Raw genomic sequence first — 24651 nt, forward strand, 5'->3', positions numbered from 1 at the left:
TCTGCTGCAACGGGAATGGGATGCATCCAATGCGGTGCTGGACTGGGGTGGGCAGACTGGGCCTCTTTCCCCCCCCAGTGATGGATGGATCGCTCATCCTTCACGAGAGGCAACTGGAAGACCAGCAGCAGCGCGGCCTTACGAAAGGGGCACGTCTCCGGTGAGAGAGAGAGAGAGAAAGAGAGAGGGAGAGAAAAAGTGTGAAGAGTCTGCATTTCCACAGACACGCACACAACGGCAGATAGACCCCCCCAAAAAAGAGCAAGTACCTGTAGATGTGGCCATCAGCCGGAATAGAACGGACCAGCCGGGCAACCATCATGGTCAAGGCTGTCAACAACAACTGACCATCGCGAAGTACCTCTTGCCATATCGCGCTATCACCACGACTCCCAACACCATCACACCGTTCCTGTCCGGGTCTCCATCGGCCATTTCTCCTCTTCCGTGCTGTGTCATCTCAACCACCTTACAATCTGGCTTCCATCCAGACTCGCTCCCCCCGTCATCCGACGATCCCACATCACCACCACCACCACCACAACCACCACCATCACAGCGATTACTTGCTGCCCATCAGACCCAGTCACCATCTAGTAGTGTTTCAGCTGTCATTGCGACTTTTGGACGATTGCTCCCAATCTTTCCCGTGACGAATGCAGTTACTGCCTGGCGACAACTGCGTTGCGACAGCTTTAGTTTCCGAATAGCTTCTGCCCCTCCAGCTTGTCATCTCGGGTTGCCGCCATTCTGTCCGATCCGCACAACAACCGCTTGTAGCAGCCAAACCACCACCACCGCCACCCGACCGATCAGCCGCAACGGCCAAGACAAAGTCATTGATTCCGACCCCGAATCGACCGAATTCTAGAGCAGCGCAGTCGAGACGCATCAAAACTACCTCTACAAATGCACTAGAGCATAACAGAGCAAGCTCGCCGCTCTTCGTTGCGCCGCGCCCACTTTGTTTGGATCGCGCCCAAGTACAAGCAAGGCAGTGGAAATAGGGACTCGCCGGCAACCGTCTCGTCCGATGGGATACCGATAACACGTAGAGATTAGGTATACAAGCAAGCTAGAGACGGAGACAGAGTCAGAGACAGAGACAGAAAAAAGAACGAGACCTTGTTGTATTGACACTATACATTGTACGTTTGGACTGGAAATTGAGGGGGGACCGGTACACGGTAGACACCAGACACCAGACAGACAGCAGCCGGCATGGACCACTTCTCGACAGTGCTGCAGCGACCTCCTCATTTTGACGAGGATGGAACAGAAGGGAGAGGAGATCGAGGAAACGGCGCCGGTCCAGGTCCAGCACCACCACCACCACCACCACGCGGAGGTCTGCGCGACATTCTCAACCCAGTGAGCAGCAACAGCGCCGTACAATCCCAAGCAGCAGCAGCAGCACCACCACCACCACCAGCAGTAGCGTCATCATCGCTCCATGGAATTGCAGCATCAGTGCCGCCGCCCTCGTCGACAAATTCCATGCGCGCGACGCCGCATAGCTCGTCCTCGTTCAATTTACGATCGCCGACGCGGGAACCGTCGGAATACCGTCATCCACTTTCCTCTCTGGCGACTCCAGCACCCTTTGCGGCCTCGCCTCCCACATCCATTGCCAACGCCAACAACACCAACAACAACAACGCGCTAGGTGCCGCCGGCAGTCTGAGCAGTCAACCACCACCACCACCACCCACGGGTCCGCGCTCAATTCTTAATCCTCCAACACCAAGCCAACAACATCAACAACAACACCACCATCCCAATCCCTTTGTCGCAGCATCCGCACCCTCGCTGCCGCCGCCGCCGTCCTCGTTGCAAGCTCCACCTGCCATTACACCCATCGCCGGCCTATCAGCTCCGGCCCCGGCATCGGGTTCGCTGCCTCTGTCAGCAGGAGGCATCGGAAACTCCATCACGGTCTCGTCCAGCTCCCAACCGCCAGCCCGAGCATCGCAACTGCACGCGCCGTCGGCCTACTATTCGCCGGCAGAATCGTTCCGCGATCGGGATTCGTCAGTACGCGAAAAATCATCGACAGGCGGCAGCTTTTACGACCCAACCGCCGAGGCCAGCAACGGCATTAGTGGCTCGAGTCCACGAAAAGATCGAGATCGCGACCGTGATCACCGGGGTACAACAAGGGAATCACAGCGCCGCAGTGTTTCGGGCCATTCCGACACGGGCTCCTCCTGGCGAAACGCGACCCAGACTTCCGCCAGCAACAAGGTAAGCCAAGATCCATCCATCCATTCACTACGGCAAATGGAATCCACCGAATCAGCACACTAGCAATCACCACCACAAGCCTCAACAGTCATTGAACCACCAAACCACCACACTGCAATACGCACACAACACACACCTGCCTGAGTCGAGTGGCCATGACAAACTTTCTGGTCCCAACACCACAACCCCGTCACGTCGTCCTTTATTCACCGCCCGCCATTCCCGTTCCCTTTCCTTTCTTTCAACACCACCATCCACACATCACCAACTTCATCCCTCCCCTTAATCCCGTAATTACATTCACCCCTTCACCCGCCCTGCCCCCAAGGTTCTCAATGCAGTAGTGGCCAAAAACAAGTCAGCCCTGCATAACCTTGGCCGCTGGGTGATGGTCCAAAATTTACAAAAGTGCACGCCGCCACCACCACAACAACAATCACCACCGCTTAAATACTACTCTTCTTCGGCTGCACCATCCCTTGCCAAGCACTGCTGCTGGCATGTTTAATTGTTTCACATTCACTGACCAAACCTTTCTCTTCCTGCCATCATTAGACCCGCGATCCGTACAACTATTCCCCGTCCTCGGCCGATTATTATAACACCAGGAAAAAGGAAAACTACCCGGTCGATAATACGACGTCTTCATCGATTGCAGCTCCGTCCAACTTTACTGTTGCGACGCGTAGTCCTGTAGCCGCGCTTTCCCATCCGGCGTCCATAGCTGCACCAGCTAGTGTCGGCAGTCTCACCGGATCCATCAGCCCCAGGCTTTCACTCAGACCACCAAGCATGGCCTCTCCCACGATACGAAGCGCCGTCTTAGCTAATCCCACAAACGGCACAACTTCCACCGCACTACCGGCTCTAGGCAGGAACGATTCGCCACCTTCCAAGATGTCTCCCGGTACATCAACCGTAAGCTCTTTCGCTCTTCGTCCCCATGTACCAATCGGCAATGTCCATCCTCCCTCCCTTTGTCCTCCCCCTTCTTTCACGTAACCCTGTCGCTGACAGCAATTTTTGCTTCTAGAACCCTAGCCGTGCCGCTGGTGTCATGTCCTTTTCCAATATTCTCTCGAGCTCCGAGCCCGTTCCTAGACCCCGTGCGACTTCACCCAACAACCCGGATGATGACGACGACGTTCCCATGAAGGTCGAGCGCGCCGACTCATCCGAGAAGGTCGTCAAGGAGAAGAAGGAGAGGAAACCGCGCCAGCCCAAGCAACCACGCATCTCTGACATCAGGCACTCCGAGTCCACCCCCAAAGGGCGACGAGGGTCGACCAAGCAAGAGAGTCCACTGCCCAACATTCGCATTCCGGCCAAGAGAATGGCCAACGGTGCTCCCAAGCAACAAAAGACATTCTCGGCGGAGAATGAGGAGAAGATCAGGAAAGCGATGGATCGAATCGAAACACGAGAGCTTCCCCACGAGGACGAATTCGAAGAGGAGTTGCGCTTGTGGAGAGAGCGACGCGAGTACAAGAGGCAACAGATGAACCAACGCGACCTTCGCCAGCGTCGACAGAGGAGAGCCGACTACACCGAAGTCGAAGCCCAGAAGCTCAAGCTTCATGCCGATTTTGGCAAGCGTCGATATGACGACCTTAATTACGATGATGCGTTGCAGGAGGTTCGGGAGCGCGAGCTCTTTGCCGAGAAGGAGCGCAAGAAGGACATGCAGCGTAAGAGGCGGCGCGAGAAGTCCATGGCCACTACCATGGAGGCAAAGGCAGCCGCGTTGGCCAGGGCCTCTGCAGCGCAGGATGAAGCCGAAAGACAGAAATACATGCGCGAAGCAGAACGGGCGAACAAGAAGGTTCAACAGACCCGCCTCATTTTGCAGAAGGGCATCAAGGGCCCGTCGCGGAACACCGGTCCCATTGAGCCGAACCTGGAAGGCGGTACTATGGCTACGTTCCAGGCCGAGAACATGGAGCCTGGTAAGACGAAGGGTAAGGGTCGTGCCGGCGCGAGACCCAAGAAATCCAAGGAGCAGAAGCAGGCCGAGAAGGATGCCGCCGAAGCTGCCCAAGCCGCTCTTGATGCCGGTCTCGAGCTGCCGCCCAAGGAAGAAACCAACAAGATCCGCATCAAGCTTACCAAGACTAAGGCGCCCAAGGAGGCTGATGTGGACAAGGATAAGGAGAACAAGGAGCCTCAAGAGCCGAAGGAGCCTAAGGAGCCCAAGGAGAAGGTGATAAAGGAAAAGGTTGTGGAGGAACCCAAGGACCCGTTGGAACTCAAGTTCCAGTCCAAGGGCTTCAACCAGATCTATGACCAGATCTGGCGCGATCTTGCTAGGAAGGACGTCAACAAGGTGTTCAGATTGGCGATCGATTCGTATTCTACCAAGTCCTCTAACCTCAAGAAGACTGCCATCCTCGCGTCCAAAGAGGCCAAGAGATGGCAACTCCGTACCAACAAGGGCACCAAGGATTTGCAAGCTCGCGCCAAGCGTGTCATGCGTGACATGATGGGCTTCTGGAAGCGCAACGAGCGTGAAGAGCGTGATCTCCGGAAGGCAGCTGAAAAGCAAGAGCTGGAGAACGCTCGCAAGGAGGAGGCAGACCGCGAAGCCGCTCGCCAGAAGAGGAAGCTCAACTTCCTCATCTCGCAGACCGAACTGTACTCGCATTTCATTGGCAAGAAGATCAAGACCAACGAGGTGGAGCGCAGCACGGATCACCCCGATGAGATCGCGGCTGAGAAGGACAAGATCCCGGAGAACGAGATGGACATCGAGGTGCCTACTGGCCCCATTGGCGCCAAGGTCACCAACTTTGAGAATCTGGACTTTGACGCCGAAGATGAATCGACGCTGCGGGCTGCTGCCATGGCGAATGCGCAGAATGCCATTGCCGAGGCCCAGAAGAAGGCTAGGGAGTTCAACAAGGAAGAGTCCAAGCTTGATGAGGATGGCGAGATGAACTTCCAGAACCCAACCATGATGGGCGACGTCGAGATCGAGCAGCCCAAGCTTCTCAACTGCCAGCTCAAGGAGTACCAGCTCAAGGGTCTCAATTGGCTCGTCAACCTGTACGAGCAAGGCATAAACGGTATCCTGGCCGACGAAATGGGTCTAGGAAAGACGGTGCAGTCCATTTCCGTCATGGCCTACCTTGCCGAGAAGTACGATATCTGGGGTCCCTTCCTGGTTGTTGCGCCTGCATCGACCCTACACAACTGGCAGCAGGAAATCACAAAGTTCGTTCCCCAGTTCAAGGTGCTCCCTTACTGGGGTACTGCAGGCGACCGCAAGGTGCTGCGTAAGTTCTGGGATCGCAAGCACACGACCTACAAGAAGGACGCCCCCTTTCATGTCATGATTACCTCGTACCAACTGGTCGTCTCTGATGTTGCGTACTTCCAAAAGATGAAGTGGCAGTACATGATCCTGGATGAAGCCCAGGCCATCAAGAGTTCACAGAGTTCGCGTTGGAAGTGCCTGTTGGGCTTCCACTGCCGTAACCGTCTCCTGTTGACGGGTACGCCTATCCAGAACAACATGCAGGAACTCTGGGCCCTGCTGCATTTCATCATGCCGTCACTGTTCGATTCTCACGATGAGTTTAGTGAATGGTTCTCCAAGGATATCGAGTCTCATGCTCAGAGTAATACCAAGCTCAACGAGGACCAGCTGAAGCGTCTGCACATGATCCTCAAACCCTTTATGCTGCGTCGTGTCAAGAAGCATGTCCAAAAGGAACTCGGCGACAAGATCGAGATGGACGTTTTCTGCGATCTCACATACAGACAGCGTGCCATGTACGCCAATTTGCGCAACCAGATCAGCATCATGGACCTCATCGAGAAGGCGACACTGGGCGACGACGATTCTGCTAGTCTCATGAATCTCGTCATGCAGTTCCGTAAGGTGTGCAACCACCCTGACCTCTTCGAGCGGGCGGATACCGCTTCGCCGTACTCGTTCGGCCACTTTGCCGAGACAGCCTCGTTCATCCGTGAGGGTAGCCAGGTTACCGTCGGTTACTCTACGCGCAGCTTGATCCAGTATGAGCTGCCTAGACTGCTCTGGCGCGACGGAGGACGGCTGCACAAGGCTGGTGAAGACAACCAGGTCGCTGGATGGCGGAACCAGTGGCTCAATGAGAAGTTTAACATCTGGACTCCGGAGCATATCCGTGAGAGCCTAGCCGGGACTGACAACTTCTCGTGGTTGCGCTTTGCCGACACGAGCTACGAGGAGGCCTACCGGGCTAGCCATAAGGATCTCTTTGCTCGGGCTGTTGAGATGTCCACCAAGAAGAACCGGCTCGCGGAGATCAAGATCGCTTACGATGAGCCGGAGGACTTGAACTTCACTCCGGCGCATGCCCTCTTCCACATCAGGGAACGTGAGGATCGGAGGCCGTTGGCTGAGATCACTGAGCAAGGCATTCTGGGCAGTTTGATGAATGTCTCCCGGAGTGCATTCTCCGAGACTGGCCTCGGTCGTCTCGAGCAGGCTGCGGCTCCCAAGGCCTCGGCTCCTCCTATCGAGGTGGTCTGCGACAGCCGTAGCGCAGTGGTTGAGCGGGAGAACATCATGTTCAACGCTCCCATGCGCAAGGTCCTCTTTGGACCTACCCTGGCCGAGGAGAAGGCGCTCGTCGTACAAAAGGTGCCGCCATCACGCTACCCACCGCCAGCGTTGCTTCCTGCACCAGACAAGGAGAAGCAGAAGTTCACCAACATCACCGTCCCGTCGATGCGCCGCTTTGTCACCGACTCGGGCAAGCTCGCCAAGCTCGACGAGCTCCTGCGCGAGCTCAAGGAGAATGGCCACCGCGTCCTCCTCTACTTCCAAATGACGCGCATGATCGATCTCATGGAAGAGTATCTTACTTACCGCAACTACAAGTACTGCCGACTCGACGGTTCAACCAAGCTCGAAGACCGTCGCGACACCGTTGCCGACTTCCAGACCCGCCCCGAGATCTTCATCTTCCTTTTGTCTACTCGTGCCGGTGGTCTGGGCATCAACCTGACCTCTGCCGACACCGTCATCTTCTACGACTCGGACTGGAACCCGACCATCGATTCGCAAGCCATGGATCGTGCCCATCGTCTGGGTCAGACCAAACAGGTTACTGTCTACCGTCTTATCACCAGGGGCACGATCGAGGAACGCATCCGCAAGCGTGCCATGCAAAAGGAAGAAGTCCAGCGCGTGGTTATCACGGGTGGCTCATCGGCTGCTGGTGGCGGTGTGGACTTCTCTGGTCGTCGTGCGCCTGAGAACAGGAACCGTGACATTGCCATGTGGCTGGCGGATGACGAGCAGGCGGAGATGATTGAGAAGAGGGAGCGCGAGCTGTTGGAGAGTGGAGAGTTGGATAAGATGCAGAAGAAGAGTAGGGGAGGTAACAAGAGGAAGAGAGGAGGTGCTGGGGGAGAAGGGAAGGAGGTTAGTTTGGATGAGATGTATCATGAGGGTGAGTTTTTCCTTGTCCATGACTGTGACCAAACGAATGAAATGATGCTAACAGAAATGATTACAGGTGAGGGCAACTTTGATGATGGAGGAAATAATATCAAGGGTAGCGGAACGGCTACGCCTAATGGTGCTGCCGGTGGTGAGGGAGGTGATGGGAAGGGAGCAGTGGGAGGAGCGGCGAAGAAGAGGAAGACGGGTGGAAGCAAGAAGGCCAAGACGACCAAGCAGAGATTGGCTATTGCTGACGGGGAGATTGATATCTGATCCCGATGTTCGTCTCCTGGAAGCCTCCTCAAGGGAAGATATGAAGAGCATGATATCGCAGCGCTGAATTCGTGAAGGAGGAGGAGGAAATTGCTTCCTTTGCATTGTTTTCCTTTTGTAGTACTAGATGGTGAAAGGGTGGGTGGGTTTGAGCTGAGCATTTGCTACATTCGTCAACTTGCATGTTCATTTCATGGATTCAAAGACCATCATGACCTATCGGATAGATAGGGTCGGACGAACGGAAAACGGAAAGGCAGCCACAGGAGAAGCAGGAGAAAGAAGTACTAAAGTGTTTGAAAACCTTTACATTCCGAATGTAATAGGGTTGGACGGACGGACGGACAGCCTACCCACCTAGAAAAGATGTATGGATATAAGCATAAGCAACACGAAAGTTACAGGTAGACTTACCCTCTAGGTTCAACACACTATACTACACATGCTACATTGTGGACATCTGCCTGAGAATGGGGAAGAAGTGCTGGTTGCTATTGGAAAATGCTGCGTTGAGCGAGGAGGTGCCCTGGGGGGGTGGTTAAGGGAGATGATTAGTCGTTGAGATTTGCCCGACTGCCCGACTGCCCTGCTGCCCGGCTCAGGAAGACGGAAGATGGAAGCCAGGACAACCCGGCGGAGACTGGAGAGTGGTGGAGGTGTCCCGCCATTACCTATCAACATACTTTTAATGGAACGGAAAGAAGAAGAAGAAGCTTTTGTTCTTTATTCCGATCGGGGAGGAGCTATTGATTACTTTTGCCCTTTGATGTAAATGCGTGTTTTTTTTTTTTTTTTTTTTCATCCCAAGTTGCTCGGGACGCTTCTTCTTAAGTCTCATGGGTGATGCCTGCGTGGGTTCTATTTCGTTGAGGGCTCAAGGTGTCGAACGTCCGTCGATTGCGATGGCGATGCGATTTGCGATGCACACATGTAGTGCTCTTTTCCCATGTCGGCGTGCGTGGTCGGGCAATGTTGACAAGTGGACGGGAAGGCAAATGGACATGGGGAAAGTGGGGCTAGGCTACCTCTACCTACCTATGCTAGGAATTCTGCAGTATGCTAGACATAGATAGGTGCTGAATGAGCGCTGTTAGTGCCTTGGAAATGCCCTAACTGTAAGTTTGCATGTGCTATATATGAAATTGAACGTCCCTCCCTTCCATCGTCGACTGGGGGATGATATTGTTTGAAAGAAGGGCACAACACACCTCGGGGACCTCGCTACCTCGTTCTTACCTCTTTTGTCTTTTTGATCCTTCTATAAGTCTTGCTAGCGGTACCCCTTCTACCCTGTCGAATTCCGGCTTTATGCTTCCGTTGGTGTGTATGGCCCCCTTCCTGCTTCAAATTGTGCATGAGGCTACCTATGTTCCCCAGGCACTTCTGGTTCCTACTGTACGCCGCTTCCCCTCCCCTCCCGTCCTTCCCTCCATCGATAGGCAGGTACCTACTAGAGGTAATAAGCAGAGCCTCATTGACGACACACTAGAGAGGTACGCTTGTGTGCACCAAATCCAAATCGAAACAATCATTCCACGCAGTTGACTTTCGTTTCTAATGTCTTGTCTAGGTAGGTACCTCTAGTCAGTTTTTGCGTACGAACAAGCAGAAAAGACAAAGCAAATCTTGATGCCCGTCCTTGAGCATCGATCACACCCTTGCACGGCCGGCCGGATGTCCAAATGCCAAATGTCCGGGCCGTCATGGACGGTGCTCTTGTGATGTGCCTAACACAACATCACCACTACCATGAGCCTAAACCCAAAGGGTGCGACACAAGCAGCTATAACGCCTTGGTTTCCAAAGGCTCGATGTCTCTTATGAATAGGTAGGTAGGTAGCGACGTCCGTACAATATGAGTCTAAATCCCAGTGATGTTACCGCTCGATGTAGACCAGCCCGGGCCGGTCTAGAATGTTTGTCGGTGTTAACGGGCTGGTTTGCTAAAGCAGCGTTGCGAATATTGCTAACACTTCCACCACAGGTCTCTCGAAGTTCCAAGGACCCTCACCAACACTCGATACATTCAGATGAACACATTGAAACAACTAGTAAGTGTACCTACCTCTAAAACTCAGTCACTTCCTTCCACGTTGATTTTAGTTCATTCTAGTATTCCCAGTGGTTGGGAAAACGGATAACATGCTGGGTCGATTGCAGACATTGAATGGACTGTCGGTGTTAGTCTAACATAAATTTCCCCGCCTACAACCCCTTTTCGTGATTATGCACCAGGCACTCCCTGTTGTTGACCAAAATTTCAAAATACCTAGCTTGGTTCGTTTTGTCTTTGCACTATGAGCTTTTAGACCCTAGGGTAGGGACCTTTGTTTGAGCTCTTTTCATCCGGTTTAATAACCGGTCTTGTCTTTTCATAGGGTCTTGTTGTCCAACCAAGGTTACCCGAGACGGTCGATGCACATCAAAATTAGGGCCGGGAAATCCACGATGCCTCGAAAGAAGGAATGACTGCCATACACATGATCAAAGACCAAAGGAATTAAGGGTTCGATAGCCCGCCAGAGCGTGATACAGAGCCCGTCAACGACACCAGGCTTCAAGAGGCATGGGCATTTTCGACATCTGCCCTTTGGCTCTTCGTACGAGGTTCCACTTGGCAGCTACGTGAATGGCAACCTGGCAGCAACATCGGTACCTGCCTACCACTAAACTTCTTCATACGATCCGCCCTTCCATGCCCGTCTTATATCCACCTGTTACCTAGACGTCCGAAGGAAGCCTAAGACTTCCCTCTGTAAGTGAATCCTTTCTTTGTTTTTGAACAGAGCAACTAGATATGTAGGTGTTATTGCTGTTGCCCATTTTCCCTGACATCCACTTCATTCACTCTCGGGTTTGTGCGATCCAGGTTGTTCGCACCTACAGTCTGCGGTGAGATCAGCTGTCACTTGTAGCAACCAGGTTTCCCATGTCTGCGTTGCCTTGCCTTTCTCCTGTCCTCCTTTCTGTTTACTCCAGTACCCCTCTTTATCTTTCCTTCAACCCTCCACGGCCTTGTATAGAACCCTTCCACTGATCACATAGAGGTACCTATGTATCATCTCATCTCTCCTTCAATACCTACACGAGGACTAACGAGACGTGGGGACACTCCCAGATACCCCAAAAGAGCATCTGTCCGGCTCATTGACAGCGATGATAACGAGAACAAACCAGGCACCTACCTGCCTACCTCTAGGGACAACAGTCGAACCTCCATCTCTTGTTGTCAAGGCACCTAGCATCTCCGTTATGACTGACAGAAGAACGAACGAACGAACGAACGAACGAACGAACGAACGAGCTGGATGGTTCCTTCTAGCATCCGGGCGGTAGCCAGCCAAATCAAGATGAACTACCATAGAGGTAATAAAGGCACAAGAACGGCGGTGGCTGGAACATTGATAAAGGAAAGATGAGCTTACTCCATGGATATCACTGGCAATGTGCTCAAGGGGAAATTTCTCGAGGGATCAAGAAGCGCATTTTCTAGATTTGGTTGTTCATCCCAGCGCCCTCTTCGTCCTTCCCTCGTTTTCTTTTCTTGCCTTCCTCGGTAGCAGGTTGACCCCAGGCTTATTAACAGGCGAAGCCGAACCGCCGGGATGGTTGCTGTTTCTGTCGGGCAATAGGTAGGTCAAGGTGATTTAGAGCATGCCACATAGCCACCCCTTGCTTGTTCACTGAGGGATAGGATTGCTAAGAGACCGGGATGCAGTCAACTTCATCATGTCTCGACATCTCGACACAATCTCCCTGGGGGTATCATTTCACGAATTATATGGCACATCATATAGGCAGTGGACGCTTGCAATATTCAACGTTTGTATTACTGACATGATTCCATCATTTCGGGTTCAAGTTGTACGGCCCACATCACGCCCGGGGCTTCTTCATTGCAACAGTCCCGTCATCGTGCATGTCCAGATCGGCACCATCTTCCTCCTCCACTTCCTCCATCGTCGACTTGGATTGAGCTGCTTGGCCCACTCTGACTACCGGTTTCTTGTTTGAGTACCGGGGTAGTTAGCGCATGTCCAGCAGCTGCTTCTTGCCTCTCAATCACCTTCAACGCACCTCAGGCTCTACCAACTTCTTGTCCAAAGGTCAGGTCCTTTGTATCTGAGCAACGGAGTCGCCGCTGGCAGGGAAAGCAGATTGTTAGCTGGGGTACTTGAGCAACACGAGGCAGAAGGGATACTTGCGATGTGCATACCTCAACAACGACAAGGAGACAGTCATCCTTGCCCATGATGACATTTACGGCCCCCTTCCTGCCCGTTTCAACGCCGAGACTTAAACACGTGGCCGGCGGACCTTCGTTCGCAAAGGTCGCAGTGTCTCGCCTCGGCTGCTTGATGTTGGACAAACTGTTGTGATGTTTGTCGTTGGGGTACTTGGTAGCGAGGAAGGACTCAAAACTGGAGGACCAGGTGAGGCGGGCGAGAATGCGGCGCTTTTTATCGATAGAGACAGAGTGCTTGGAAGGCTGGGGGATCTCGAGATGCCTACGGAGCCAGCACCTGATGTTGAAGTGAAACGAGTGATCACGAGGGTAAGTGAGAATGGTGGTGAACTTGTTGATCGAAATGGAGAGAAAAAAGAAACAGGCAGGACAAGAGGTAGGAGACGCTCAATAAATGTACAATGTGTGCTGGGACTAACCTCATGCCAAGATGACCATCTTGCTCAACAACAGAACTACCTCTACCGAAACATGAGCCGGCGAGCAGTACCCCGCCGTCTAGACTTCAGGATGAGTTGCGTCACCCCTCCTCGAAGGACACTTCCTTCCTCGTAATAGACCAAAAGCCTGCACAGCATATCTGAAATTACATGTAAGCGGGGTCAGACGAGGCAACGGAAGAAGACATGACGTACCCCTGTCTGAGCGAGTTACCCGTCCACATGAGCCAGTCACTCAGCCTTGGATGTGACGAAGGAACCGCGAGTTGGAGAGGGAAGCACACTTCCTTCCTTGCAACAGACGACGAGCCACATTATATCAGAGATTACACGGAGCTAGACCAGAATCACCAGCCGTGAAATGAGAACGGATCCTTGTCCGGGAGCAAGTCACCCGTCCACCTTAGCTGGTCACTCAGCGTTAGGGGGTGAGCCGAGAGTCAAGGAAGGAAGGAGCAGAGCCTCCAGCCACGGCTATGTGCGCTCACAGTTGGTCACAAGTAGCGTATTCCAGAGGAAAGCAAAGGTAAGGTACTTGTCCAAGGTATCTTTTCTCGGGACCGAGAAAGCCCACAATCTCCCCTCTTTCGACTGATTTGTGTCTTCCTCTTCCTCTTCTGCTCCTCCAACCTCTCCTTCTCGCACTTCTTCATCAAATTCCTCTTCCATCAGCAATTTCTCTCACAACCTCCATCACCTACAACAACAGACATTTTCTCTTTGCTCCTCCAACAACCACCACGAAACAGACAAGACCTCACTTGGGAACGCGTCAAGAGTATGTCTTTTCCCCTTGCCGCCTCTCACCACCAGGCCGTGCCACTCGGCCTCACATTCTCCGAGTCGGTACTGACAAATCCCTTTTCCTTTTAGCCCAGCTTGTGTCAACAAAAGGTGCAGAGTGCTTCCGTCAGCCTCCCGGCTCCCAAGCCGTCTAAAGGTGAGTCTCAGTCTCTTGTAGTCGTCGACGACGGCGCCATCCTCTACTACCCGCCCGCCCAGCTTGGTTCAGGCGTCAGACCAAGTCCGGCATTGATCTGACTGAAGCCAATAGTTCAAGTTCGTTGTTCCTGCTCTGCCGCAGAGGGCACTAGGATTTTCAGAATTTTCTTGTCAGTTACCTTTCTCCTGTTCATTGGTTTTCTTTTGGCTCGTCCCATGCCTTGTCTAACATACCAGCAGACCCAGCACGCCGGTCGTGCTCCTATCGCCGTCTCTTTTCATAATGCTCATCCATTGCATCTCGAGCCGCCCATCACACATTTTTCCGGCTCTTCTCTTGCTCCTGCTAATCTACTGGCTTTGCCTGTGGGTGAAGATGGATCAGAGCCTGCGCTTGGCTGGCACGCCCGCGCGTGTCATCATCGGCGGTGGTGTCGCTGGCGATGCGGCGGGTAACGGAACCAATTGCATCGCCGCCGCCGTCGCCACCACTCAACCTGACACCACCGCCGATGTCCCTGCCGAGATCAGTGGCGTCGGTGCTGTTGCTGTTGCTGTTGCTGCTGAGAAGCCTGACAAGGCCGAGAAGACTGAGGAGAAGACCGAGGAGGCCGGCGACAAGAAGAAGCAGAAGAAGGAAAAGAAGGAGGAGGCTGCTGAGAAGAAGGTCGTCGCTAAAGATGTCGAAGCGTGGTGGAAGCAGGTGTGATGGGAAAGGGTACCTACCTCTAGGGTGAGACCGGCAGCAAGGTTGTTAGCGAGCCTTGGGCTAGCACGAAGATGCGCATGTATGTCCTGCCCTCAATTCCAGTTCCCCCATCCTACAATACCACCACAATGCACTGGCATGTTCTTACCCTCCACCAGTACCATTCCATCACAGAGAACCATAAGCCTTGGACACGTTTAGAACACTTCCAAGCAAAATGGGTCGCGTTCTGAGAAAAGCTTAGAGCTGCTGTTGCCCAACCCAACAGATATTTCGACTACAACTCAGCCTTCAGCTTGGTCCGCATCTTCTCCAGCTCGCGCGCCTTGACCGCCCGGGGCCGGCGACAATCACAAAAACAACACCACCGTATCGCGATACCCAGACCAGAAGCCTCGCGCACCGAATCCTCGCTCTGCCGGGCCATTTGCGCCTGCCTTCAGTGGCGGCTGCAGCAGTGCTTTGAGGTTGTCAAGGGGAAGTTTGCCGTTGGGTGTTGGTTGCTGGAGGGGTGCATCTTTGGGTGCATGTGACTCCGTTCGCATCGACCGTTACCTCTAGAGGAAGAGGTACCTAGATAAACAGTGAAGATACTTAGCTCTTCTTTAGCAATAAAATGTTTAATGTTCTGTTGCTTCGTCGTGCTGTTCATGTTTGCTGCCAATGATCATGCTGGAACCCTAGGTATGCTGGATCCATACCTCTACCTAGGAGACACTCGGCATGGGTCATAGTCCATTATATTACACCATCGGCGCGGGCCCGTGGAAAGGTCAATACATGATGAACGGTCAACGATCGCACCCTCCCAGTGCCGTGATTTTCATGATGGTATTCGTCGGAGATATTGCTAAGTGTCCTCTCGCCTTCGCGTGGGGTGACAGGACCCATCCTAATAACAGGTTCTACATCCGTACGACTACAAAACTGCCAATAAGTTATCATTGATTCACAAATCGATGTTTGGGGGGAGATATTGAAGCGCTGATCGGTCAGGCTTCTTGGCTTTGGAGAGGTATCATTATGTGTCCTTTCGGCGAACTCCGGGAAGTCGGGCTGGGGGGACATACCTAGGTACTTGCAGACGCCAAATGCCAGGAGTGATTGGAACCAGACCGTTACCTATGCAGTTGAGGCAAACACTTTTTGGCTACAAGAAAGGGATAAATGTCGTAGTGCGAGAAGAACTGGCTTCAGAACATGCCGTCACAGGATGGAGATGTTCGACGCCTCTCGTTCGGGTGGGCGAAAGATCAGCAGCACTACGAGGGCACGCAAAGAAAAGAAACACGGAAGTGGTTTGAAGTTGATTGACTATCTGCTACCTGAAGAGGATGATGAACAAGAAGAAGACGAAGAAGAAGAGAAGAAGACGAAGAAGAAGAAGAAGACGAAGAAGAAGAAGACGAAGAGGCGAATGAACAGTGTCAGACCCACGCTGGAGGATACATCCAGCTCCAACGTTCCCTTCCTTCCTATCATGAAACCAATGATGGCCTTCCCGCCCTCCCGAAGAAGAAGAACAAGAAGACGGCAATGAGCCAGGAGAAGTGAACCTCCGCTCTACCTTTGTACAGGAGTCCACCAACAAATCCAACGCAAAGACAACAGTTACAAAACTCAACCAAAAAGAACAAATGTGGAAGGCCCAAATGCCAGCAAAATGCTAAGAGATAGGAGATATGTCGTGATTGCGTTGATGATTCCCGTAAGTAGAGGTATGTTTCCGCTGCCCTGTTGTTCCTCCCCCCCCCCCCCCCCAACGACCGAGCGAGGTGGTTGTTTGCCATGCTGACCCGTGGGCCACAGGCCAAAGTGCGTGCGAAGACGGTGGCTAGGCTCGAAATTGTCGTAGCTGGCGCCGAACGAGGTGCGGGACTGTAACGGTAGAGGTAATAATTGTAAAGATAGGGTTTTCCCATGGACGCGGGGCTGTCGATCTGCATTGCGGTGGTGGTGGTCAGCATTTACAAAAAAAGAGAGGAGAGGAAATGATGGAGAATCGAGATTGTGGCGGGGCGAAACTGACCGCGCGATCATCGCCAAGCAGGTGTATGCCGGCTTCCAGCTATGACAAGCTGTGCCATCTGACAGCGAGGATGAAAATAAGCAGAGTTGCTGCCTCGATTGACGGCTAGATATAAGCCATCATGACGAAAGACTGCGTGGTGCGGAACAGTGATCGTCAGAAGATATCGCAGGGTTTTGATCATCGGAGGAGAAACCAGTTGGGGGGGCATACCTCCACCTATGTCAGGTGGTGTGAGACATGGGCCTAAAAGGAAGCGGAAAGCAAGGAAAGTGAACCATTTCGCACTCGGAAAAGTTGATGTGTTTGATGATTGTTGAATCGTTTGTTTGTTTGCATTTGTGATGATTGTCTGCGGGAGGGCTGATCTGGCCTGTGTAAAATATGGAAGATAAGATGATGAGGAGAATGGAGAACAAAAAGACGAGAGAAGCATGGGGGCTGTGGGTTGTCTTATAGAAATCCTGGGGCCACTGAGTGCATGCCACTCGTGGGTGCTTCTAACTGCGCTGTACGCACTTGACATGCAACAGTGCCGCTCGCCTTGCCTGTCCAATGCATGCTGCACACCTGCAAAACTTGCAGCAACGTCTCTGATCTAAATTACCGTCCGAGCCTGGCAGTTTCATGTCGATCCATGTCGATCGAGATGACGAGATCTCGTTCAAAAAAGGGTTAAAGAAGGTTTGAAGGGTCTCTGCGCAGCCACAGACTGCTTTTAACTGGAAGGCATTATCTTTCCCCCTGTGTTCTAAAATGCAGGACGCTTTCCGAACTGAAGTTGGCAAAGAAATCGAAGGCATAGGGTGCATGATCTCAGGCTTTGGTCAGCCTCAGCTCACACTTCCAAACTGGAATTTGCGTTTATGTTGCTTCCACTTGGTTTGGAAGGCTTCAACGTCCTTTCCAAATTCCACTTCAATCGAGAAACCGGGAGGCAAAGCGACGGGATGGAAGCCTGAGGCAGTCCGGACTGAAGAAAGATGCTCCTCCGGATGGAAGGTTCGAAAGATCTCGTTGCCGAGAGAAAGTTACCCTATTACCCCTTTCATCACGTACATGCTAGCAAAGGCGAACACTTTCTCTTGAGCAGGGGCGCTTTTGTGAGGAAAGTGCCCGGCTGTGTCTCTCGAATCTTCTTCGGTACATCTCTGAAGATGGAGACAGAAGAGTCTACGGGAGGCTGGAGTAGCGGCGTGGAGTTTGTCCTCCAGTCACTTTCAACAGGGTTTCTAACCATGATTTGAGCTCAGAGATTGGAGTTTGCAATGGCAATCTTTTAGAGCTCGTCTACCACCTATCCCTGGAGAAATACAATCATCACCAACATCAGACGAACTTCCTCTACCAACCTGGTAGGCCTCAAACCATTTGAAGCACATATCAGCGTGGTACCTACCTCCTCGATATCCACTCCTGACATCTTTACACCCACAAGCACCCCGATGGCTTGTGACTTGTAATGACGGACCAAGCTGTAGGGGTTCAGTTCTTTCCTGGACTGGGTGGTTGGGGAGAAGTTGCAGATGCCCAATATCACATCATGCGGGAGCCGGCATGGCCTAGCTGAACCTTTGAGCATCGTTTCATTTGCCAAGGAAAGTGCTCTTGCCAGCCCAGGGCAGTGTAATTCTGCAACCTGTTGCGGGGAAGTGACTCTGTCTTGCACGTGTATAATCGTTGTATCTTAATATCTCTACTTGTGTGTCCCGGTACCTTTGGAATACTTCTAGGTTGCTTCCTCTTGCGTCCACGGTGTGCTGGTAGAGGTACCTACCTTTGGAGGAGAAGACGAGGGGCACATTTGCGTGTCAATCCCGGGGCGTACTTGAACGAAACTTCACCCAACCATCACTCTCCCGCCAATTCTACCACTCTTTCATTCCATTCCAACACACAGATCTTTTTGAGGTGCACATTCTACCTTACTCGAACTGACTTTCGTTGCGCCTTCGCTTTTATTTGTATTTGACACCACCATTTTTAATAACACTTCCAAAGAGGAAGGAAGTGGAAGGGAAGTGTATCAACCAGCAGTAGCCTTCTCATCTTGGTTCGTACTACCGCCAAGAGCAACCTTCGAAACCCGACTTTACCCAACAAAGCCAGCCCACTACTAAGTTGGCGGTCGAGCTCTAGCTAACTCCCGCGGTCTCTTGTTGGGTTCCTCTTCGCTACCACTGCGACACCCTACGACGTTCACAAGATCCGACTCCAGGCCGGGGCCCGCAAGGGTGCCATCCACATCAACACCGGCCTCGGCCTGGGGCGTGAGAGAAAAAAGAGAGGGAGGCTCCCGTAAGTCATTTGTGTCGTTTCCCCGAACTCCCATTTGGAACACATTTGCATGTTTGTTGGGCATTATTACCGCTACTATCACCGTCAGCTCAGACGTGCGGCTAACACTTATTTCGTTGACAGCTGCTCCCGAAGCACACCCTAAGGCCACCGAAGCGGGAAACACTCAGTGGCAACAAGCTTTGTCTGACAGACAATCAATGTTTCGTAGGTGGTTATTGTTCAACAACTACAACGCATGTCTGGAAACAGATTTTCCCACTACGGCACCGAAGTGGCACTCAGACAGAACTTCTTCAAGATTGACAAGAAGACTAGAGGTACCTTACCTGCCCGGTATGTAAGCCATACCTCAAGAGATTTTGACTTGACTTTTGGTCTGCGGCACGTCGGCTGACCCGCGCCGGCCTTCTTTGAATGTAGTACCACAAAATCAAGCGCGAACAGTACGGCATTCTGTTCAATGTTGCCGGCCGAGCGAACAAGGGAAATCTGACCCTTTCCGACTGGACATGTTTCGAAAACCTTCTCGAACAGCAGTCCTCAGTGGATTCCGACTTCAATGGCCACCGTTCTGCTGTCAAGATGTACTGACGCCTTTCATGGTGTCTGATGAGCGTCCACTTCGCCACCGTAACCCCGGTGGCGAGGATGAAATCACCTTTCGCCTGTTCGAAAATGAGCACCTCGGCACAGTCAAGTATGATGACTTCCGTCGCCTTTACGAGCTCAACAAGAGCCCGGATAGCTGAGGCAGCCTGGCTGAGGTCATCCTTCGTTAGGCCAGTTAAAAGAGCCGAGTTAGAAAGATCACTCGCACAGAAGACCTCAGCCAGGCTGCCAAGATCAGGGGCACACAGGCGAAAGAGGAAGAGGAGGAAAGGAGGAGGAGGAGGAGGAGGAGGAGGAGGAGGTGGACAAGAAGAGGAAGGACGAGTTGAGCAAAACGATTGTTTGTACGTGTGTAATTAGTTGATCCACACATGGATCAGTCTTGTATAGAGGGACTTTCTACTTCCAATGGACATGTTCATCACTCATTCTTCCATGTCCCATGTCTACCTCTAGAGGTGTATTTCTTCTCCGCCTAGGGGCAATATTCAACGACATGGAAAGATTGTTTGGTGTACATGTCTCTATTCTAGGTCAGAACCTGAATGGATGCCTTTCATCCCTTTGCAAAGGTTGGTTGCTATGCGATATTCATTTAAGCTTGGAAACAGAGGGACCGAACCTTGAAAGAACATTATCACACCAAGGCCCCTGAACCTGTGAATAATGGGCCTCACTTTAAATGGTAGGTTTATACAAGTTACCGAAGCGGGAAACCCGGGCTCTAAACAAGTATTATCTAGCAGACAATACGTGTAAAGAAAACAAGAACTGTTTTTCAAACATTGATTGTCTGTCAAACATTAATTGTCTCTCAAGCCCCTAAAAGTTAAAAGTATAGGGTATAACCCTCTATACTTTAGTAGTCTTTAATAGTAGCCTTTGGAAGGCAATTTAGAGGTACTACCTCTAAGGTGAAAGATTAGAAAGTCTTCCGGAATAGCTTCACAAAAAGTTGGTCACGAACAGGAATCGAACACAGGTTACGAGTAATGAAAATGGAAATGAAAATGAAGAACTACTTTATTAACCGCTTGACTACCATAGCGGAAAAATGCGTTTTGAGACATCCAATGTTTAGGCGGTACCGCCTCGACTTCCAATGTTGATTTGACATCCAATGTTGAATCCCCTATAATATAGGGGGTAAGCGCTATAGAAAAAAAACTTAGTCAAAAAAATTCGAAATTTTTTTTTTCTTTTCTTTTTTTTTTTTTTTTTTTTCCCTTTCTTTCTTTCTCTTCCTCCAGGCTACCTTTTTCCCTATATAAAGCAAAGGTTTGAAGCAGTTTCTTAGAAATAATTTGGCTTAGTAGCCAAGTTGTTAATATAAGAGTCTTTTTTTCTTAACGTTTTGAGTTCGATTCCTATTGGTAATTAATTTTTCAAAATTGAAAAAAAAAGAAAAAAAAAAAAAAAAAAACCCGCGGTATTACTTCTAAAGGAAGTCTTCTAGAAACCTCTTTACCTTCTAGAAATTAGAAGGTAAGGTACCTAGAAGACTACCTATTTTTTTTTTACTTACAGGGCGTTCAACATTGGATGTCAAATCAATATTGGAAGTTTTAGTCTGAGACAATGTGATCTTTACATCCATTCCTGGACCCAACATCCAATGTCGAAGGGCGCAGATTCCCAGTACGGTACTAAGCTAATTGGTTTTTCTGAAGGAAATGGCTGGTTCTTTCCGTTAATAAATATCGCCGGGGGGGGAGGGGGGGGAGGGGGAGGTAGGACTTTGAGACTTTGAGAAATTTCGAAATTTGGACCCGACCCGGCTCCAAAACCAAGGATATTATATTACAGCGCTTACCCCCTATAAGAAACATGCATTGTTTTTTAAATATTGATTGTGGTTATTGTCCAACAACTACAATGCATGTCTGGAAATAGATTTTCCCACTACGGTAGAACGTTGCTCTTGGGGAAGGTCGAGACATTGTACGACGAGTGAATATAGATAAAGGGAAGGCAAGTGAATGGTGTTGCATTATTACCATGAAATGGAAACAATAAAGATTGGAGGTGTACAGGAGATAGTAAGAGACAACGGAACGAAGAACCTTGTTGCAAGTCTGAAGAAGCAGGTGAAAGCTTTTTGCAAGAGATACAGAGCAACTGACCATACAAGATAAATTGAAACAACCGGGACTCCTACGATGTTTTTGACCCGGAAAGAAAGAGGAGCAGACATGATACTGGAAAGAAAAGACAGCGGGAAAATCGACGAGCCGGAAAAAATCAGAGTCTCCAGGGCATATAACTAGGTACCACAGCGGAAATATAGGCAGACTATCAAGGCTTGGGAGGGGGATACAAGGCTAGTTCCAAATCTTAGAGCAGATAACTGGCCCAGCCTTGTTGTGAGATCTAGCACTGTTGGTTGAGGGAGGCCCCTGATTGGTCGGATTTAGGTGCAAAATGATAAAAGCTAAAGACCCCTATAGTAGCCTTCTATCATGGCTACTATAAGGAGTTTTTTCTTTTTTTTTTTTTTTTTTTTTTTTTTTTTTTTTTTTTTTTTTTTTTTTTTTTTTTTTTTTTTTGCCTACTTGGGGGTGGGCAGGGGCTCGGATGAAGGTATTCACACTTTCACTTCGGCGAGACTTCTCGCGCGACGGAAAAAAAGCTGTCTCTAATTGGAATTGAACTAGCAACCACAAGAAAGAGAGCAACGACAGAAACCATTGAGCCACTAGCCCAAATAATTAATAGAGCTGTTCTTTGTTGCCTTTGATATAGGGAAATGAGAAGGTGAAAGGGGGGGGGGGGGGGGGTTAAAAAGGAAAGAACGGAGTAGTTTAGCCAATAAGAGCCCTTCCTTGAACAATAGTGCTAGGGAGCCAACAGTGCTAGATTTCACAACAAGGCTTGTGAAGATTGCAAGCGTTGAACCCCCCAACAAGGCTTGATGCGCTGGTGATTTTCCCGCTATGGTACGTCTGAAAGAAACGATACTTTCATGGTACATTCAAGGCGCCCCTCTTCGACACGGAAATTATCTAGGTATTTCCAAAAAGTTTCTCGATGTCGATGCGATCCATTTTCTGGATCCTATGTCCCTTGCATGTCGAAGCGTGTGCCACCAAACGTGATAATACCTAGGTACCAACCGTCGGTAACTCTAGTCCAGGAAAAAACACTGCTCGCGAAAGCCCCACGGTGACACGGTGCCGCTCCGCGTGCGGTTCAAGGCCTACGGGAGTTTTTCAAGAAGAGCTTCCACTTGTAACGGAAACATGCAGTGCACGATATCAACAGGAAAGACACAAGCTAGCTCAACGGAGGCACCGGAAGAAAGAGCGAGCAGTAGCAAGACCAGGAAGATTCCGTCTTCTGTGTATAGATAGCCCGCATGACCTTGTCAAGTTCGTGCATTCCTCGAATGATTTACGGTCTCGTGAGACTTTGGGCTTCTTGCTCTTTCCTTGAAAGTTTCCATACCTCTGCCTACCTGACAGCAGAGAGGGGCCGGGTTCTTTGGTGTAAGGTAGGTACTGCTGTACTGGGCAAGCTTAACTTCCCTTTTAGCTGGAAAGGAAAAAAGTGGAACGGGTGCAGCCTGGCCTGGAAGCAGCGCGAAGGAGAGCCGCCAACTTTGCCTATTTCACCCCACCTTCGCCCCTCGATCTTCTCACTTTCAATTCAGTCTTCAGCAGAACGAAACATCTTGACAAAAGCATCAACAACCTTTGCTTCTCAGCAGCAGCAGCAGCAGCAGCAGCAGCAGAAAAAGCTTCGGCTGCATAGGCCTTCGGGTCATCAGCCTGCTCCGGGTTTGGGACACTGCCGTCATTTGCCTTTGTCAAGGCTGCCTCTACCCACGTCGGCAACTCGACTGCCATTGCCACTCACAACGGCGACGAACGCCTCCTCTACAGCCGGAGCATCCCCTCTCCGGTGAGTCCGGCTCCAACGCCGAGACTCCCATCAAGGGGACTGAGGGCAACAAGGACGACGCGTGACAAGGTCAAATCCCTTTATGGTCAGCGGCTCTGCCAAGGTAAGACCCCTCGACAGAATACAAGACGCAAACACCATTCCCCAATCGAGATCTCTACGAGAACGAATCGCAAACGCTTGAAAACACGCTGGCCAGACCCCATGTACTCATCTTCATGCGAGTCCGATTCTGTTCTTCAAACGCCCATCGTTGTCGCACGCCATTGTCTCGCCTCTTTCGTCATCCTCAGCCGTCTCGATGGAGAGGCACATCACCCAGGACATACACTGACACTCGTGTTACCCCCAGTTAGCACACAAGATTCTCAAAAACTACAAGGCTGGCGACATTGTCATTGTGCATGATTACAACATGACGCAAGAGAGTTGAGAGACAGACAGCACCCAAACAACAGGAGCGCTACCGAAATGTGCACCACCACCGTCACCATCACTGATGCCAACGGGGTTTCAAATTCGCCATCCGAGGACGCCTCAATCTCCTTCGTCAAGAAGATTCCGGCCCGGGAGCTCCATCGCTTCCGACCAACCAGTTGCCATTTCTCGCTGCTGCACCTGCCTTCTCGGCTTCCCCTCCGATACTACTGGGAGGCGGCAACTTCCCGGCTGGCTGAAAGAGATGTGGTCGTAAGCACCGACAGTTTCTTTTACAGCCCAGTGTTTGAACTCGAGGCTAACCAGAGGCGTAACAAGCAGCGATGGCTAGAGCCAAAAGCGTTGAGCTGCCGGTGGCACTTCGAGCAAGGGGTGCAGAAACATCGAGGGCGCAGGATATGGAGGGGAAAATGCATCTTGTGTGAATGGGCAAGAACATGTATGGTCTTGTGGTTCGCTCAATCCAACATAGTTGGCACCTTCCAGGCTGTGCACCTCTTTGCTGTACTTGCCGGCGTTGTCCGCTGTCCCGCTGTCCCTTCCATCCTGTTTGGTCTCGATGGTGTTCTACACTGACTGCTAACACTCGACAGCCGCAGAAGATTCTCCACATCATCTCTTTCATCTTCCCCTTCTCTTTTTGTCTTCTTTACACAGGTCGTTAACTGTTTGCTTCTGCTTCTAGGTTCATTATCGTCGCACCGCGTTGCCAACCTCGCTATGTCGCCCCCGCCTAGCGCCGCAGATTACCCAGCCCACCAATCACGAGCTGTCACAGGACCCACTTTCAACGACATCTGAACGGCCGCAGCCCCTTTTCGTTGTAAACAAAGCATTTCGGTCGCTGCGAAAGATCGGGAAACAGCGAATTTGGTATCAAAATGACCAGGAAAATTGCGATTTCTTTGATCAGGTGGCGGGTAAAGGGGAAAAGTGGGAATATGTAAGGAAACGGGACAAAACATCATGATGTACAACGAACGGCTGTCCAGATTGTGTTGGAGTTCTGCTGTGGCGTTTGCGATGGATTTCAGGAACAAAAGACAGCGGAGACATGAGAAAATAGTTGAACGGAAATCCGCAGTA

General features: G+C 51.2%; 8 protein-coding genes across 9 annotated transcripts; 7 read left to right on the forward strand and 1 right to left on the reverse strand.

Annotated features, from left to right (window-relative positions):
• Nucleotides 1-235: 235 nt before the first annotated feature.
• Nucleotides 236-8394, forward strand: crf2-1 (chromatin remodelling factor 2-1). Of its 2 annotated transcripts, none has more exons than XM_011396444.1 (4): nt 236-2244; nt 2800-3204; nt 3278-7685; nt 7752-8394. In XM_011396444.1, the coding sequence occupies exons 1-4, from the start codon at nt 1222-1224 to the stop codon at nt 7949-7951; spliced, it is 6036 nt and encodes a 2011-aa protein (XP_011394746.1). In that variant the 5' UTR covers nt 236-1221; the 3' UTR covers nt 7952-8394. The 2 variants fall into 2 exon arrangements, with proteins under 2 accessions (XP_011394746.1, XP_011394745.1); XM_011396443.1 differs by having other exon boundaries at nt 2800-3162.
• Nucleotides 8395-9633: 1239 nt separating this feature from the next.
• NCU08918 (hypothetical protein) lies at nt 9634-10621 on the forward strand (the record flags this gene model as incomplete). The annotated part of the gene is made up of 3 exons (XM_953594.1): nt 9634-9779; nt 9936-10002; nt 10442-10621. 3 exons carry the CDS (start codon nt 9634-9636, stop codon nt 10619-10621), a joined length of 393 nt encoding a protein of 130 aa, XP_958687.1.
• A 1206-nt stretch (nt 10622-11827) lies between these two features.
• On the reverse strand, nt 11828-12621 carry NCU08917 (hypothetical protein; the record flags this gene model as incomplete). The annotated part of the gene is made up of 4 exons (XM_953593.2): nt 11828-11956; nt 12045-12092; nt 12168-12474; nt 12617-12621. 4 exons carry the CDS (start codon nt 12619-12621, stop codon nt 11828-11830), a joined length of 489 nt encoding a protein of 162 aa, XP_958686.2.
• Nucleotides 12622-12998: 377 nt separating this feature from the next.
• On the forward strand, nt 12999-13678 carry NCU16926 (hypothetical protein; the record flags this gene model as incomplete). The annotated part of the gene is made up of 2 exons (XM_011396504.1): nt 12999-13163; nt 13511-13678. 2 exons carry the CDS (start codon nt 12999-13001, stop codon nt 13676-13678), a joined length of 333 nt encoding a protein of 110 aa, XP_011394806.1.
• A 184-nt stretch (nt 13679-13862) lies between these two features.
• NCU08916 (hypothetical protein) lies at nt 13863-14754 on the forward strand (the record flags this gene model as incomplete). Its single annotated transcript, XM_953592.2, has 2 exons — nt 13863-14282; nt 14557-14754. The coding sequence occupies 2 exons, from the start codon at nt 13863-13865 to the stop codon at nt 14752-14754; spliced, it is 618 nt and encodes a 205-aa protein (XP_958685.2).
• A 747-nt stretch (nt 14755-15501) lies between these two features.
• On the forward strand, nt 15502-15828 carry NCU08915 (hypothetical protein; the record flags this gene model as incomplete). The annotated part of the gene is made up of 1 exon (XM_953591.1): nt 15502-15828. One exon carries the CDS (start codon nt 15502-15504, stop codon nt 15826-15828), a length of 327 nt encoding a protein of 108 aa, XP_958684.1.
• Nucleotides 15829-18853: 3025 nt separating this feature from the next.
• NCU16927 (hypothetical protein) lies at nt 18854-19367 on the forward strand (the record flags this gene model as incomplete). The annotated part of the gene is made up of 2 exons (XM_011396505.1): nt 18854-18955; nt 19233-19367. 2 exons carry the CDS (start codon nt 18854-18856, stop codon nt 19365-19367), a joined length of 237 nt encoding a protein of 78 aa, XP_011394807.1.
• A 4231-nt stretch (nt 19368-23598) lies between these two features.
• NCU08912 (hypothetical protein) lies at nt 23599-24366 on the forward strand (the record flags this gene model as incomplete). Its single annotated transcript, XM_953588.1, has 2 exons — nt 23599-24004; nt 24251-24366. 2 exons carry the CDS (start codon nt 23599-23601, stop codon nt 24364-24366), a joined length of 522 nt encoding a protein of 173 aa, XP_958681.1.
• Nucleotides 24367-24651: the final 285 nt, after the last annotated feature.

Source organism: Neurospora crassa, linkage group V (genome assembly GCF_000182925.2).
Source record: "Neurospora crassa OR74A linkage group V, whole genome shotgun sequence".
NCBI classification, from domain to species: Eukaryota; Fungi; Ascomycota; class Sordariomycetes; order Sordariales; family Sordariaceae; genus Neurospora; species Neurospora crassa.

Bases quoted from the DNA above. Each gene is read 5' to 3' on its own strand.
- crf2-1 (XM_011396444.1), top strand. From the start codon at position 1,222: ATGGACCACTTCTCGACAGTGCTGCAGCGACCTCCTCATTTTGACGAG. The intron at 2,245-2,799 runs GTAAGCCAAGAT...TGCCATCATTAG, and splicing joins AGACTTCCGCCAGCAACAAG to ACCCGCGATCCGTACAACTA. The intron at 3,205-3,277 runs GTCCATCCTCCC...TTTTGCTTCTAG, and splicing joins CCCATGTACCAATCGGCAAT to AACCCTAGCCGTGCCGCTGG.